The sequence below is a fragment of the Ailuropoda melanoleuca genome, chromosome 7, assembly GCF_002007445.2.
Source record: "Ailuropoda melanoleuca isolate Jingjing chromosome 7, ASM200744v2, whole genome shotgun sequence".
Classification (NCBI taxonomy): domain Eukaryota; kingdom Metazoa; phylum Chordata; class Mammalia; order Carnivora; family Ursidae; genus Ailuropoda; species Ailuropoda melanoleuca.
In genome coordinates this window covers 89,203,294-89,216,281 of record NC_048224.1, presented here as the reverse complement: position 1 = coordinate 89,216,281, position 12,988 = coordinate 89,203,294, and the positions used below count along the sequence as shown (strand labels likewise).

Here is a 12,988-nt window from a genome sequence, read left to right as displayed (position 1 = left end):
TTCTGTAAGCTGGGATATCTCTCTCTTCCTGCGTTATCCTCTGGCTCCTCACTGAGACATCCCCTCGTTGTAACCAGTGCCGTTCCTCTGCCAGCATTTGCTTTCTTGGCTGGGTCAGGCTGGAGCCAGCAGGGGCTTTGGGTGGTGGTGCAGGCTGGAGACATACTAGGGAAAGGGGAGGGTAAGCAGCTGGACGACTGTTCTCTCTCTCCCCATAACCCAGCGCTTGATAGTGCCCAGTACAGATCCCAGCTTTTCATTCCTTACCTTCTCCTGCAAATCAAATCTGTTTTTCCTCTGAATGATAGTTGAGTAGCACCTGGTATCTGGTGGGCAGCTGGCTCTCCGGAGGGGGAAGGGGAGAGTTGGAGTGGGCATGCTCTGTTATAAAACCCAAATTACTCCCTCCACCTCCGCTGGAGCAGAGCCAGTGGGGGTGCGGAGAGGGCAGGGGTGGCATGTGAATGGGGCTCCACACAGAGAGAAAGACACATTTTAAAGGTAGAGTGTCTGCACGTTATTATTTAAATATCATTTACGCGCGTGTTTATTAAGCCTGACTGATGATTACGATCACCAGGAGAGCTTTTAATATGTGTAGGGTTCTGTGCCCTGTCCCAGATCGATTGAATCAAAACCTCCCAGATGAACAGAGGTTCTGAATGTCCATAAAGTTTTCCATGTCATTCAGATGACCAGCCGGATTTTAGAACAATTGGTGTATTTTATAGAGGTTCATGTAATATATGTATATTTTTCAGATTTTTTTTTAATTTGAGAGAGAGAGAGAGAGCATAAGTAGGCGGAGCAGAGGGAGAGAGAATCTGAAGTGGGCTCCTGATGGGGGGAGGGGGGTCTTCATCTGAGGACCCTGACATCACAACCTGAGCGGAAACCAAGAGTTGGACACTTAACCGACTGCACCACCCAGGCGTCCCGAATGTATAGTCCTTTTCATAAAGAGGCTCAAATTTGTTTTTGAGGAAGTAGGAAATCTTTGGTTGGATAAAATTCAGAAGGGGAAAGGACGCAAGTCACGAAACCCAAAAGGGCCCGGAATCAAGAGGAACTGAGGGAAATTTTGGAATCTGATAGAAAAGCCAGGCTTGAAGCACTTTAACCCGTGACTGATAAAAAGAGGTAGACAGACTGAATCAGAATGAGATCCAATGGCCGACCTTCCAAGGCCGTGAGAAGAGAGGCAGTAATCATTCAGTATAGCTTCTGGCATGTTTGTGGAGAAAAGCAGTTCTTGTTTTATGATCACACAGAGAATATCTAGAAGGGCTGATAAAAGAGAAAAACAATGTTATGATAGGAGACACAATACATTGAGACTTGTGGTAAAGAGAGACTTGCAGTTTCAGAGATGTCGGATCAAATGAGTGATGGGTTTGGCCACCTTTTATCAGTCCAGTTAGTTAAGCTAACTGGATTTTGAAGTGCCAGTGGCATCCAAGGCACCTTCTAGCCTTACTGGACTTTTCTTAGACTGACGTTCTAAGATACAAAATAATAATACATAGTAGCTGTGAACTCTGCTCCATTATTAAATACTAGTTCATGACTGTGCTATGTTCTTATGTTTACTGTGTAGAAAACTGGATATGGGGGCGCCTGGGTGGCACAGTGGTTAAGCATCTGCCTTCAGCTCAGGGCGTGATCCCCGCGTTGTGGGATCGAGCCCCACATCAGGCTCCTCTGCTATGAGCCTGCTTCTTCCTCTCGCACTCCCCCTGCTTGTGTTCCCTCTCTCGCTGGCTGTCTCTGTCAAATAAATAAATAAAAATGTTAAAAAAAAAAAGAAAACTGGATACGTTTTGGGACTGTATACATTGTGTGATTAAACATGGCCTTCATGGGAGTGGCTCCAAATCCACAACTTGCCAGATAAGTCACCAAAATGACACTATAGTTCTCCTAAAAAATGGCTCAGATATAGATTAGGAGTACAGGATAGGTCTGGAACTCCTAGAATAGTGATTCTCAGTAGAGGTGTTTTGGACATTTTTGTGGGGGTTTTTGTTTTTTGTTTTTTTAATCATCCTAGTGCTTTTGGCATAGTGAGCCCTCCTAGCCAGCAATCCTACAACAGACCAGGCAGGTCAAAACTTCAAAGGATTGTCCTCTATCATTTATGACCTTCAAATGTCCTACAGGATATTATTATGGGCAAACATTATTTATAATCACCTGAGCTTAAAACCACAAAATCTTTTAAGTATTGTTACAAGGTATTAATTTTCCACATATGTAGCTACGGTGTGTAAAAAGGGAAGCTTATAGTTTGTTTGTTTTGAGAGAGGGCAGAAGGAGAGGGAGAGAGGGGCAGAGGGAGGGGCAGAGGGAGAGAGAGCATCTAAGCAGGCTCCATGCCCAGTGTGGAGCCCAACTCGGGGCTCCATTTCGCGATCTTGAGATCATGACCTGAGCCAAAATCAGGAGTCAGACACTTAACCGACTGAGCCACCCAGGGGCCCTTATAGTTTAGTTTTTGATCAGAACTTTACCAGGAGCTATTTATAACTTCAGAAAATTATTATGTCACTGGTGGCCATACTATTCACTCCTGTATCATCTGGCATTTGAGGTTGGTGCATTAATGGAGATTTTATGTTAGATGCAATCATCTCTTTCTTTTGTTATGTCTGCCATTGTAGTCATTGACATCTTGAAGTACACGTTATCTTATTATATGTTACTCTTTTAAAATGTCTCGTTTATATTACACTTAGAATATTATCTTATTTTTTTTACCATCTTTAGAATTCATTTCATTAAGGTTTTTACAGAATATACAACTCAAACATAAGTGTCTATGTCGACCACAAAATAGACCACGCACACACACGGTCTTTGTGTGATAATTTCTCTTTATATAAGCATGGGGCCCATGTTCAGGAGTGTTATCTCTTTATTTAACTTGTCTCAGTCCCACTTAAAACACCTTTTCCCACAGGTATGACCTACTAAAATAGTACCTTACTTGCAATACTTCTGTACAGACACCCAGGAAGGCATAGACAGCCAGAGCTTGAATAATAACAAAATCGATAAGGAAATGTGTCAAAGAAAAATTTTCTGTTTGGGGGGTAGAGTTGACAGAAGTTAAGAGAGGTACGGAGGGGCACCTGGCTGGCTTAGTCAGTGGAGCCTGTGACTCTTGATCTTGGGGTTGTAGGTTTGAGTCCCATGTTCGGTGTAGAGATTACTGAAAAATAAAATCTTTTAAAAAGAGAGAGAGAGCGATGAGAACGAAGTGGTGTGAAAACTCTCTTGACCCCCGCCGTAGTCTGTTCAGGCTCCCATAAGAAAAATACCATAGACTAGATGGTTTAAACAACAAATTCATTTCTCAGAGTTCTGGAGGCTGGGAAATCCCAATCAGGGCACTGGCTGATTTCAGTGTCTGGTGAGGGCTTGCTTCCCGGTTCATCGATGGCCATCATCTTGCTGTGTCCTCATGTGGCAGAAGGAACTTTCTGGGGTCTATTTTATAAGGGCACAAATCCTTAAGGCCCTACCTCCTCATACCAACAAATTGGGGGTTAGGATTTCAGTTTTGGGAGAACGCACAAGCATTCAATCCATAACGACAAATGTCATTCCTGTTCCTTAGAAGAGAAGTTAAGGGGTCATGTTGGGACAGGAGGAGGAGAAGCTAGAGATTCTTCTGGAACTTTTGAAGACATCTGTAAAAGATGAGTCATCACTGACATTTCCATTTCACTATATCAGGCTTTTCACCACACCTATTTCGATGGCCAAAAAAAGTCAGCATGTGAAAATGTGCGTTTATCAGATAAATCAGGCAGTAACTGATTTTTCAAAAATTCTTAGCTTTACAAAATGGCTCATTGAGTGACTATTAAATTTGTGCTCTCCTTCGGACATTAAAGTCGTAGTCCATCCGGGCAGCTTCAACTTGTGCATGCAGGTGTTTCTGAAATTGTAGGTGAAATCTTAGAGCCCCCGTGCGTGTGTGTGTGTGTGTGTGTGTGTGTGTGTGTGATTTTAAAAGAGAAATGACTTTTGTTTGAACTATACAGGAAGCATGAAATGAACAATTCCACAGCCTTAAGACATTAGACTACAGACCTCCTTCGAAAGTTAACTAGATAAGAGATTTTTCAGCTTAAAGTTTATTTTAATGAAATAATTTTTTTCAAAGCCAAGGTCACGGAACTTTTGGTTTTTAACATCTGGAGACTGGGTTATTGGATTACAGTTAAGTCTCCATGGCTTTACTGATTTTTCACAAGTGTTGGTTAGCACCTAACTAATATCTGCCGGGTTATATGACTAAATGTCCGTTAGATATAAACGTTTCTAAGCCCTTTTTTGACAGAGGGGAGAGTTTATCCCTTATCCAGGAGATTGTGAAGAAAATAAAATTAAAATTTTGTACTTAATTTTAACAGGTTCTTAATCATAACTCTCTTATCGTAACTTTCTTATATCTGTTCCTAACTTCAAATTGTTAGTCTAGTTGAACATCAACATTGAACATAATAAATATTAGGATTTTAGAGAATGATCGCTTGTTTATTCACTTAGCATATGCAGTATTTTGAGATTTTTGGACCCCCACATGTTTTTCTCTGAAGCATACTTTCATAATATGATTATATTTTTAGAGCTGTTGTAAATTAATCATTTTTTGTTATGCTCCTTCTTTTATAAGAAGTGTTTGTTTAACTAGCCATATATAAACAGAAGTTTATTTTGAGGATTGACTTTCATGTGAATAACTGCCTTCTAGTTAAATATTTTAAATCCCATCTCTTAGAAGAAAGTAAGCTAGCCTCAATGTTTTTTTTTTAAGAATTTAAAATTAACTGTGTAGCATAAAGAAGTTTGTAAATGCATGAAGATAAGGACTGTATCTTCTCCCTCTTTCTATTCCTCCACAGCCTCACACATAGCAGATTAATCCATCCTTATGCAAGATTTAAAGAACATAAAGTGATATAGGAAAAAAACCAGCTGAACTATTTGCTTTGAAAGTGACTATGTAAGGATCATCTCTAAATTAGCAATCAGGATACATAGACATTTTCCTGTCCTCTTCCCATATCTCCCCAACCCCTCACCCAGGGAGTGCACCCGACGGCACGTACACCTTTGTGCATCGTATCTGCTGTCTTTATATGTGTGAGAAGAAGCACACATATAATGCTGGAAAAACGTGAAATCATATCCAGCCACTGGGCCCTTTGTTCTCATTCTTTCATTCTTTTAAAATACAAAGTGATCTGACATACTGTTTTACATTTAGCTCAAAATTGTTCAGTGCAGGATTTACAGAGGCCCTAAGGTGTCGGCCAGTGTGTTAGATGGTGTGGGATGCTGTCTTTGCTCTTAGGAAGCTCACAGCGTGGCTGGACCACGCACACGTAAACCGACGCTCTCTGGTGTCATAGGTGCTGTTACACAGAGAGGGTAAGGCACCTCAGAGGGACAAAGGTGGGGTCAGTTACTTCTTCCTTAGGGTCAGGGAAGCCAGGGGCAGTGGCCCTGGATCCGAGTTGAGATGAAGAGGAGTTTTCAAGATGGGCCAGTTGAGTAGAGGCCATTTGGGGCCGAGGGAAGAGCATGGGCAGGGGCAGGCGACGAGGTTGGAAAGATGATGCAGGGTCTTTCTACGGTACATTTGGAAGTTGGGCCTTTCTGCTGCAGGTGGAAAAGAATTAAGCTGTGACATAACATAAGCAGTTTTTCATTTTGGAAAATCACTCTCATAACCACGTGGGGAATGAAGTAGGTTATTGATGCTTCCCTTAGACAGTGCTTAGAGAACATAAATAGACCAGACATGAAGTTCTCTTCCTCATCGCCTTAAACAGAACTTCACAAAAATCCCAATACATTCTCTTCTAGAACAAATGATTTGTTCTTTGGGTAGGTTATATTTTTACAGTTATTTCAGTACTTTTGTTTGAGTATAAGAATCGCGACTCTCTCCCCGGGGTGACCCTGGGTGCCCCAGCAACGTGGGCAACGCCGTTCCCCAGTCACTCTTCCTATACCCCTTTCCCTTGGTCTCTCGCATCTAGGTGCCCCAGCCAACAGCTTAGACTTTTCCTTGGTCCTTCTCCTCTCTCTCGCCCTTGATGCCTGTCAGTAAGTTGAGGAGATTCTGCCTCCAAAATAACATCTCAGATTGCTCCACTTCTCTCCATCTCAGGGATGCCACAGCCTGCACTCGAGCCCCTACTGTCTCTCCCTTGGACATTTCCCTGTTCTCGCTGTCCTGCTTCAAACATGTCACTGGCTTTTTGCACTTAAAACAAAAAGCGAGCTCCCCATTGTGGCCGCATCTCCTGGCTCTTATCTCCCTCGACCTCCTCTCTTGACACTCTCCTTCTGCTCCAGCTGTTATTTGCCCTCACAGTGGCCTGCAAACACTTACTCTCGTCTTCCAAGAAGCTCTTAGAATTGGGTGCCTGGCAAATACTCCCTGAACTTAATAGCATAATGATATCATCATAATAACACTTTCTGCCATTTATTGAATGTTTTCTGTAACCCAGACAGTGTGCTAAGTGCTCTCCAGCCATTATCGTATAATTAAATTAGATGCAACAAGCTTGTGAAGTTGGTATTATTATTCCTGTATTTCAGGAGAGGAAACTGGGACAGCTTGCCGAAGCAACTTGCCCGGCTTCCTATTTTCAGTGTGTGGTGGAGCCTGGCTTGAAGTCTGTCTGTCTGACTCCAAATCGAGCTCTTTGGTACGAAGTTGCAAAAATATTTTGTTACCGTTAAAAATTTACAGTTCCTGGAAGGCAGTCTCAGAGCAAGCTATGGAGAGAATCTCTCACTGACGGTGAAAGTAAATGTTAATAATACTCGACTACCTTACTGGTGACAACACATTTTTCTCAATATTTTATGTCTTGTTGATAATCAAAGACGGTGTAGTGTAGAAATTGGGAGTAAACTCTGGAGTCAAACAGACATGAGTTTTACCTCAGTACCTGCTATCCATTCATACAGATCTGAATTTCATGCGTGCTGGATAACATTTTTGGCACTTGAGATCCATCAGTGGGCAGTCTGGTGGCATGGATTGAAAATTTTGGTTCTATGAGCTGTTTTTGTCCTGGGGGCTCACCATTGCATTACTGCTCCTTTATGAATTCAGTATAAATGTGACCCCTCTTGGGCCCCATCCCAAGAGGATCTATGTGCGTCAGTCCCATGACAGGTCTCCTAAGGACAATCTCAAGAAGAAGACTGTAGGTTTAGTTTGCTGTAAGTGTCGTTTTCTTCTTCCTTCCTTTCTTCTTCCCTTCCAATTAAAATGAAACATTGAATTTAACTTTATTAGACATAATAAACTCAGGCAAATTCTATTCTAATAGGGGTAGCACAGCAAACATAATAAATATGCAAATTACATTATACATTAGAAGAGGAAAGTAAGTACTTTGTGTGAGGGAATAAATAAGATGAGGGAAGATATGGAGAGCGCGTTGTGGTAGTAAGAAGTCAGTGAGGTGGGTCTCAGTGAGACGGTCAAAGACTTGAAGGAGGGGAGGGAGTTGGTCAGACGAATATCTGAGGGAAGAGCAGCCCAGGAGGAGAGAGTAGGTGGCGTTCAGACCTGGGAGGAGCATGCCTGGCCGGTTAAAAGCAAAACACCTTGGTGAATAGCGGGGACAAAGGGAGGGAGAGATATTGGATGAGGCCAGGGGTTCTAAGTATTTTGTTGGTGTTAATGAAATGAACTTCATACATGAAGCACTCAGCACAGGGTCTGGCCCAGAATCACAGAGCCCCTACCTACCTTCTCCAGCCACATCTGCTGCTCCCTCACTGCAAAGCCTACCCTGCATTTATAACTGGAAGTTCTTTGAAGAGTCCCCAAATATGCATGCTGTTTTAAACCTTTCTACTTTTGCACACACCTAAAATAGGCTCCTCCATCCCTTGTCATTCTGATAAACTCCTTTCAGACCCACCCCAGGCTCTCCTCTAGGAAGACTTCTTTGCCTCCCTCTGAAGGAGCTGATGCTTCCCTCTCTGGACCACCATGCACACTGCTTTGACTACGTTTGCGACAATAACACATAGCTAATGATAGCATTTAATAAGCACTTACTATATGTCATGCAGTAAGTCCGTTATATGTTTTTAATGTATTCCTCACAACAACCCTATAAGGTATGTCACAGCGTCATCCCCATTTTCCAGATGAATAATAAAGGCGTGAGTAAGTTCAAAAACTTGCCTAACATCATCCAGCCACTTCGTGGTGGCATCAAGAGGTAAACAGAAGGTTTCTGGCTCCAGAGCCCATGCTTTTAATTGTTACATTATATTGCCCGTCTATGTTTCCCACCGTTCTCGAATACTCCTATATACAAGGCAATGTGTACATCACACCAAATCGTAAGTACTAGTTTGGTGCCTGTGTTTCCCATATTATTTGTGACTACTTGGAGAGCAGGAAACCATGTCAGATTTACCTTTGTTCATGAGTCCTTGCGCATGTCCTCCCTTGGTTGGACAGAAAGGAGAAGATAATCTCTTGTATAATTTCTAGGACCTGGGAAATAATATTTAAAATGTCAATGATAGTATGTCAAAATTAATTTTGAATTTTCTTTGGTTCTGACTATCATTTTAATCATGTCGTGGTCCTTCTTTTTCTCCCCAGACCAGTATTAAAGAGGGGCAACTATTGAAGCAAACCAGTTCCTTCCAAAGGTGGAAAAAGCGTTACTTCAAGCTTCGAGGCCGTACACTTTATTATGCAAAGGACTCAAAGGTAATTTGGAAGAATGTGACTTGCAAGCACTTGAGGTTGTGGATGGATTGAAAATTTTAGTTCTGTGAACTTTTTGGCTTCGTGCTCACTAGAGCCTTACCGTTCTTCTGTGAATTCGGTATGCGTGTGATCCGTCTTGGACCAAATCCCAAGGGGGTCTACTTAAGTCAGTTTCATGGCATGTCCGTGGAGGACAATCTTATGGGAAGATTCTGGTATAGTTTTCTTTCTCCCTTTACTCTTTGCTTACAATGAAAATAAAACATTAAATGTAACCTTATTAAATGTAATAAGCTGAAAATTTTTGGTCCCCCCCTTTCTTGCTACCTTTTACCTGATGTATCTTTCCCTGACTATGACAGAGAGCATTGCTCAAGTTGCTAAGAATCTGTCCTCTGATTTCAGATAGGAGCTTGTATCCCACTTCCAGCACATTCCACTGGAGTGGCTGCAGGAAGCTCGTGTTGTTTTGAGGAGGCTTCAATGAGATAATACACGTGGTGCCTGACACAAAACGATCGCTCAGTTATGCTAGCAGTTAAGAATAAAAGACATAGTGAAATAAAATCAAGGCATTATTTTTTTGATTTATTTTTTTAAAGATTTTATTTATTTATTTGACAGAGAGAGAGACACCGTGAGAGAGGGAACACAAGCAGGGGGAGTGGGAGAGGGAGAAGCAGGCTTCCCGCTGAGCAGGGAGCCCGATGCAGGGCTCAGTCCCAGGACCCTGGGATCATGACCTGAGCCGAAGGTAGACGCTTAACAACTGAGCCACCCAGGCGCCCCTAAAATCGAGGCTTTAAATAATTTTTATATAACAGTTGAAGAAAATAAGAATGATGTGGTTTGGGGAAAAAATATTAGTAATGATGAGCTTCCATTTAAAACCGATATCTTAGTGTTCCTTCAAAAGTAAATATTAAGATCTCTGGCTACTGTGTCAGTTGAATAATGGATAATTTCCATATTAAAAATGTTATGTTCCTGGGGCGCCTGGGTAGCGCAGTCGTTAAGCGTCTGCCTTCAGCTCAGGGCGTGATCCCGGTGTTCTGGGATCGAGTCCCATATCGGGCTCCTCCGCGGGGAGCCTGCTTCTTCCTCTCCCACTCCCCTGATGTGTTCCCTCTCTTGCTGGCTGTCTCTCTGTCACATAAATAAATAAAATCTTTAAAAAAAATGTATGTTCCTGGTATAATTAGTAGAGTTATACACTGGGAGGTAAAATCAAATATGCAAACAAACATAATTCTTAGTTTATGCTGCTGTACAAGTAATAACCAAATAATCTCATTTAAAAGTCGTTATGTTCAGGGTTGTCCCTGACCAGGCTCCATGCTGCTTTTCCACATTCATCTCTAGGCAGCACTGACCACTTGGTAGCCCCAGCCCTGCCCCATGTTTACAATCCGCAGACGACCTTTGCCTCTGTCTCCACTTGATGCAATTCCCTGTTTAAGATCCCCTCAAAGAGTCTTTATTCCATCATTTACAAGAGCAAGAGTTTAAATGTTTTCTGTGGGAGAAATTATCTGTGACCTTCCATAACATTCTGTAGTATTTCTTCTCTTGCATTGACCATCTTACATTACAATTAGTCGTTGTCTGTTTCTTCTCCTGTGCTAGATTAAAAATTCTTTCTGGTTGGGGAACAAGTCTAATAGATTGGTTGGAGTGAAGTGGATTTGCATACGCCCTAGGGATCTTGGGGGTGGTGGTGGAAGCTATCAGACTAAGGGCCCCTTTTCTTTCTTTTTTTTGTTTTTTGTAAATTTAATTTTATTTATTTTCTATTAATTTTTATTTAAATTCAATTTAGTTAATGTATGCTGTGTTATCACTTTTAGAGGTAGAATTTAGTGATTTCATCAGTTGCATATAACACCCAATGGTCATTACGTCAAGTGCCTTCCTTAACACCCATCACCCAAGTAGCCCATCCCCCACCCACCTCCCCTGTAGCAACCGTCAGTTTGTTCCCTGTAGTTAAAAGACTCTTATGGTTTGTCTCCCTGTTTTCATCTTATTTTATTTTTCCTTCCCTTCCCCTCTGTTCATCTGTTTTGTTTCTTAAGGTCCACACATGAGTGAAATCATATGGTATTTGTCTTTCTCTGACTTATTTCACTTAGCATAGTACCTTCTAGTTCCATCCATGTCATTGCAAATGGCAAGATTTCATTCTTTTTGATGACTGAGTAATATTCCTTTGTTTATACATATATATTTATTTATATAATAAATATATATTTATAAATATATATTTTATATATTATAACTATTATTAATTATACATATTACATATAGTATATTGTAATAATATATATTATACAAATATATTATATAATAATATATTATTATAATATACTATATAATATATTATATAAAATATAAATTGTAAATATATAAATAAATATATATTAAAAATAAATGTATATTTATATAAAAATATATAAATTACAAATATATGTAAAGATATATTCTTTATCCATTCATTTGTCACTGGACTTCTAGGTCTTTCCGTAGTTAGGCTCTTGTGGACGTTGCTGCTGTAAACATTGGGATGCATGTGGAGGTGCTTTGTTAAGCCTGCCTTGCTGCAAAAACATTGAATGAGTGCGAACAATGACCAAATGACTGAGAGTGGGAAGGATACGTTATTTAGTAGAATTTCCTAATCTCTAAATTGAACATTGTTAAAAGATTCCATTTCTGTGAACTTTTTGATTAAAACACTTTAAAAGAAATACCATTTTATGTTTGCAGAGCACATTCACCTTCTCATTCAAACCCATTTATGGATGAAGAAAATGAGTTTCAGAAAGTGTAGTAACTCACCATGATCCGAGCCAGTTCTAGTTCTCATTTCTCACTTAGCAAACGTGGGAATGACGATGTTGCCTCTGCCTTCCTGGCAAAGTTGTTTCAGGCTGTTCGCCTGTCAAGACGTAGTTACTCTGTGTGTGTGTGTGTGTGTGTGTGTGTGTGTGCATGCGCGTGCGTGTGTGTGCACGACACACTGAGTAAGTTCCTCATAAGTTATGCTTCTAGAGAGCGCAGAGCATTTTACATTTAAACTCTGCGCCATGGGGTTCTTTAAAGACCTTTTCAGTTTGGGATTTATGGTTAGTTGTACTTTGTAGTTTTACTCTTCCTAAGAAGATATTGCAAGGAATCACTAATGACTTTTTCTTCATTTTCTATTCCTAATTCCTGACATAGCTTCATAGTCATGACTTGCTAGCAAAAAAAAATACACACACACACACACACACACACACACATATATATACACGAGCATTGAGTTTGGTTTTCATTTAATGTGTTTGTGTTCTTTTTCATTAACAGTCTCTGATATTCGATGAAGTTGACCTCTCAGATGCCAGTGTAGCTGAAGCAAGTACAAAAAATGCAAACAACAGTTTCACGGTATGGTTCTATTCTGCTGACTTCCTTCTCAAAAGTTATAGAATGACCTTTCCTAAGCACATACAGAATGTCCCCTTCAGTTACCGACTGTGTGTCAACTTAAGCGTGTTGGGAGTTCCTGCCAACACAATAAACATGATAAGTAAGTTGTATACCCAGTGCTGTTTGTGATTGTTTGGGTCAAGAAACCAATGTATTAAAAGTATTTTTTTTAATTATTTACAATGTTTTCCGTTTTAGGCCTTTTAATTTTAGTGCTTTAAAATTCACCTCTTTTAAATTTAATACTTCAACCAATTCCATTGCTTTGGAATATTCAAAAAGTCTGTTTCTTACCTTCAGTCTTAAAAATAATGTTTTCCCTTATCTTCTACTTTTACTCTGTTGCTGTGGTTCAGGCAGCTGCTATAGTCCAGGTCTTCATTTATTCTCACTTAAGTAATTCATTTGATAACCACTTAAGAGGTGTCCTCTGTTCCAGTTCATTCTTTTCCAATTACAAATCACGTTGCTGGAAAAGAACTCACTGGCTCACTGTTGCTTGTCAAGTGACATCTGCAGCCCCATCCTCAAGTCTTGTAAAATCATACCTCGGCATTCTAGTGTGACTGAGACTGTTTGTCCTTAGGCATCCCACCGGTCCAGAATTTCTGCCTATGCCTGGGCTTTTCCCATTCCCCCTGACTTGACTGATTTCTCCTCCATCTATAGCTGTTGAAATTCTACCAGTTCTTCAAAGCTTATCTCAGATATCTCATTCTTCTCCTACTTCTTTTGTTCAAA

The 12,988-nt window shown here is 40.6% G+C and overlaps 1 protein-coding gene across 9 annotated transcripts in view; it reads left to right on the top strand.

Annotated features, from left to right (window-relative positions):
- DGKH (diacylglycerol kinase eta) overlaps positions 1-12,988 on the top strand; it is a 166,832-nt gene that overhangs the window by 58,783 nt on the left and 95,061 nt on the right. For all 9 annotated transcript variants that reach the window (XR_004626756.1, XR_004626755.1, XR_004626754.1 and 6 more), the window contains exons 3-4: positions 8,666-8,776; positions 12,125-12,205. Coding sequence is in view for 5 of the 9 variants with exons in the window: in XM_034665235.1 (XP_034521126.1) it covers positions 8,666-8,776; positions 12,125-12,205 (192 nt within the window). In the remaining 4 variants the exon portion in view is untranslated. The remainder of the gene's footprint in view (positions 1-8,665; positions 8,777-12,124; positions 12,206-12,988) is intronic.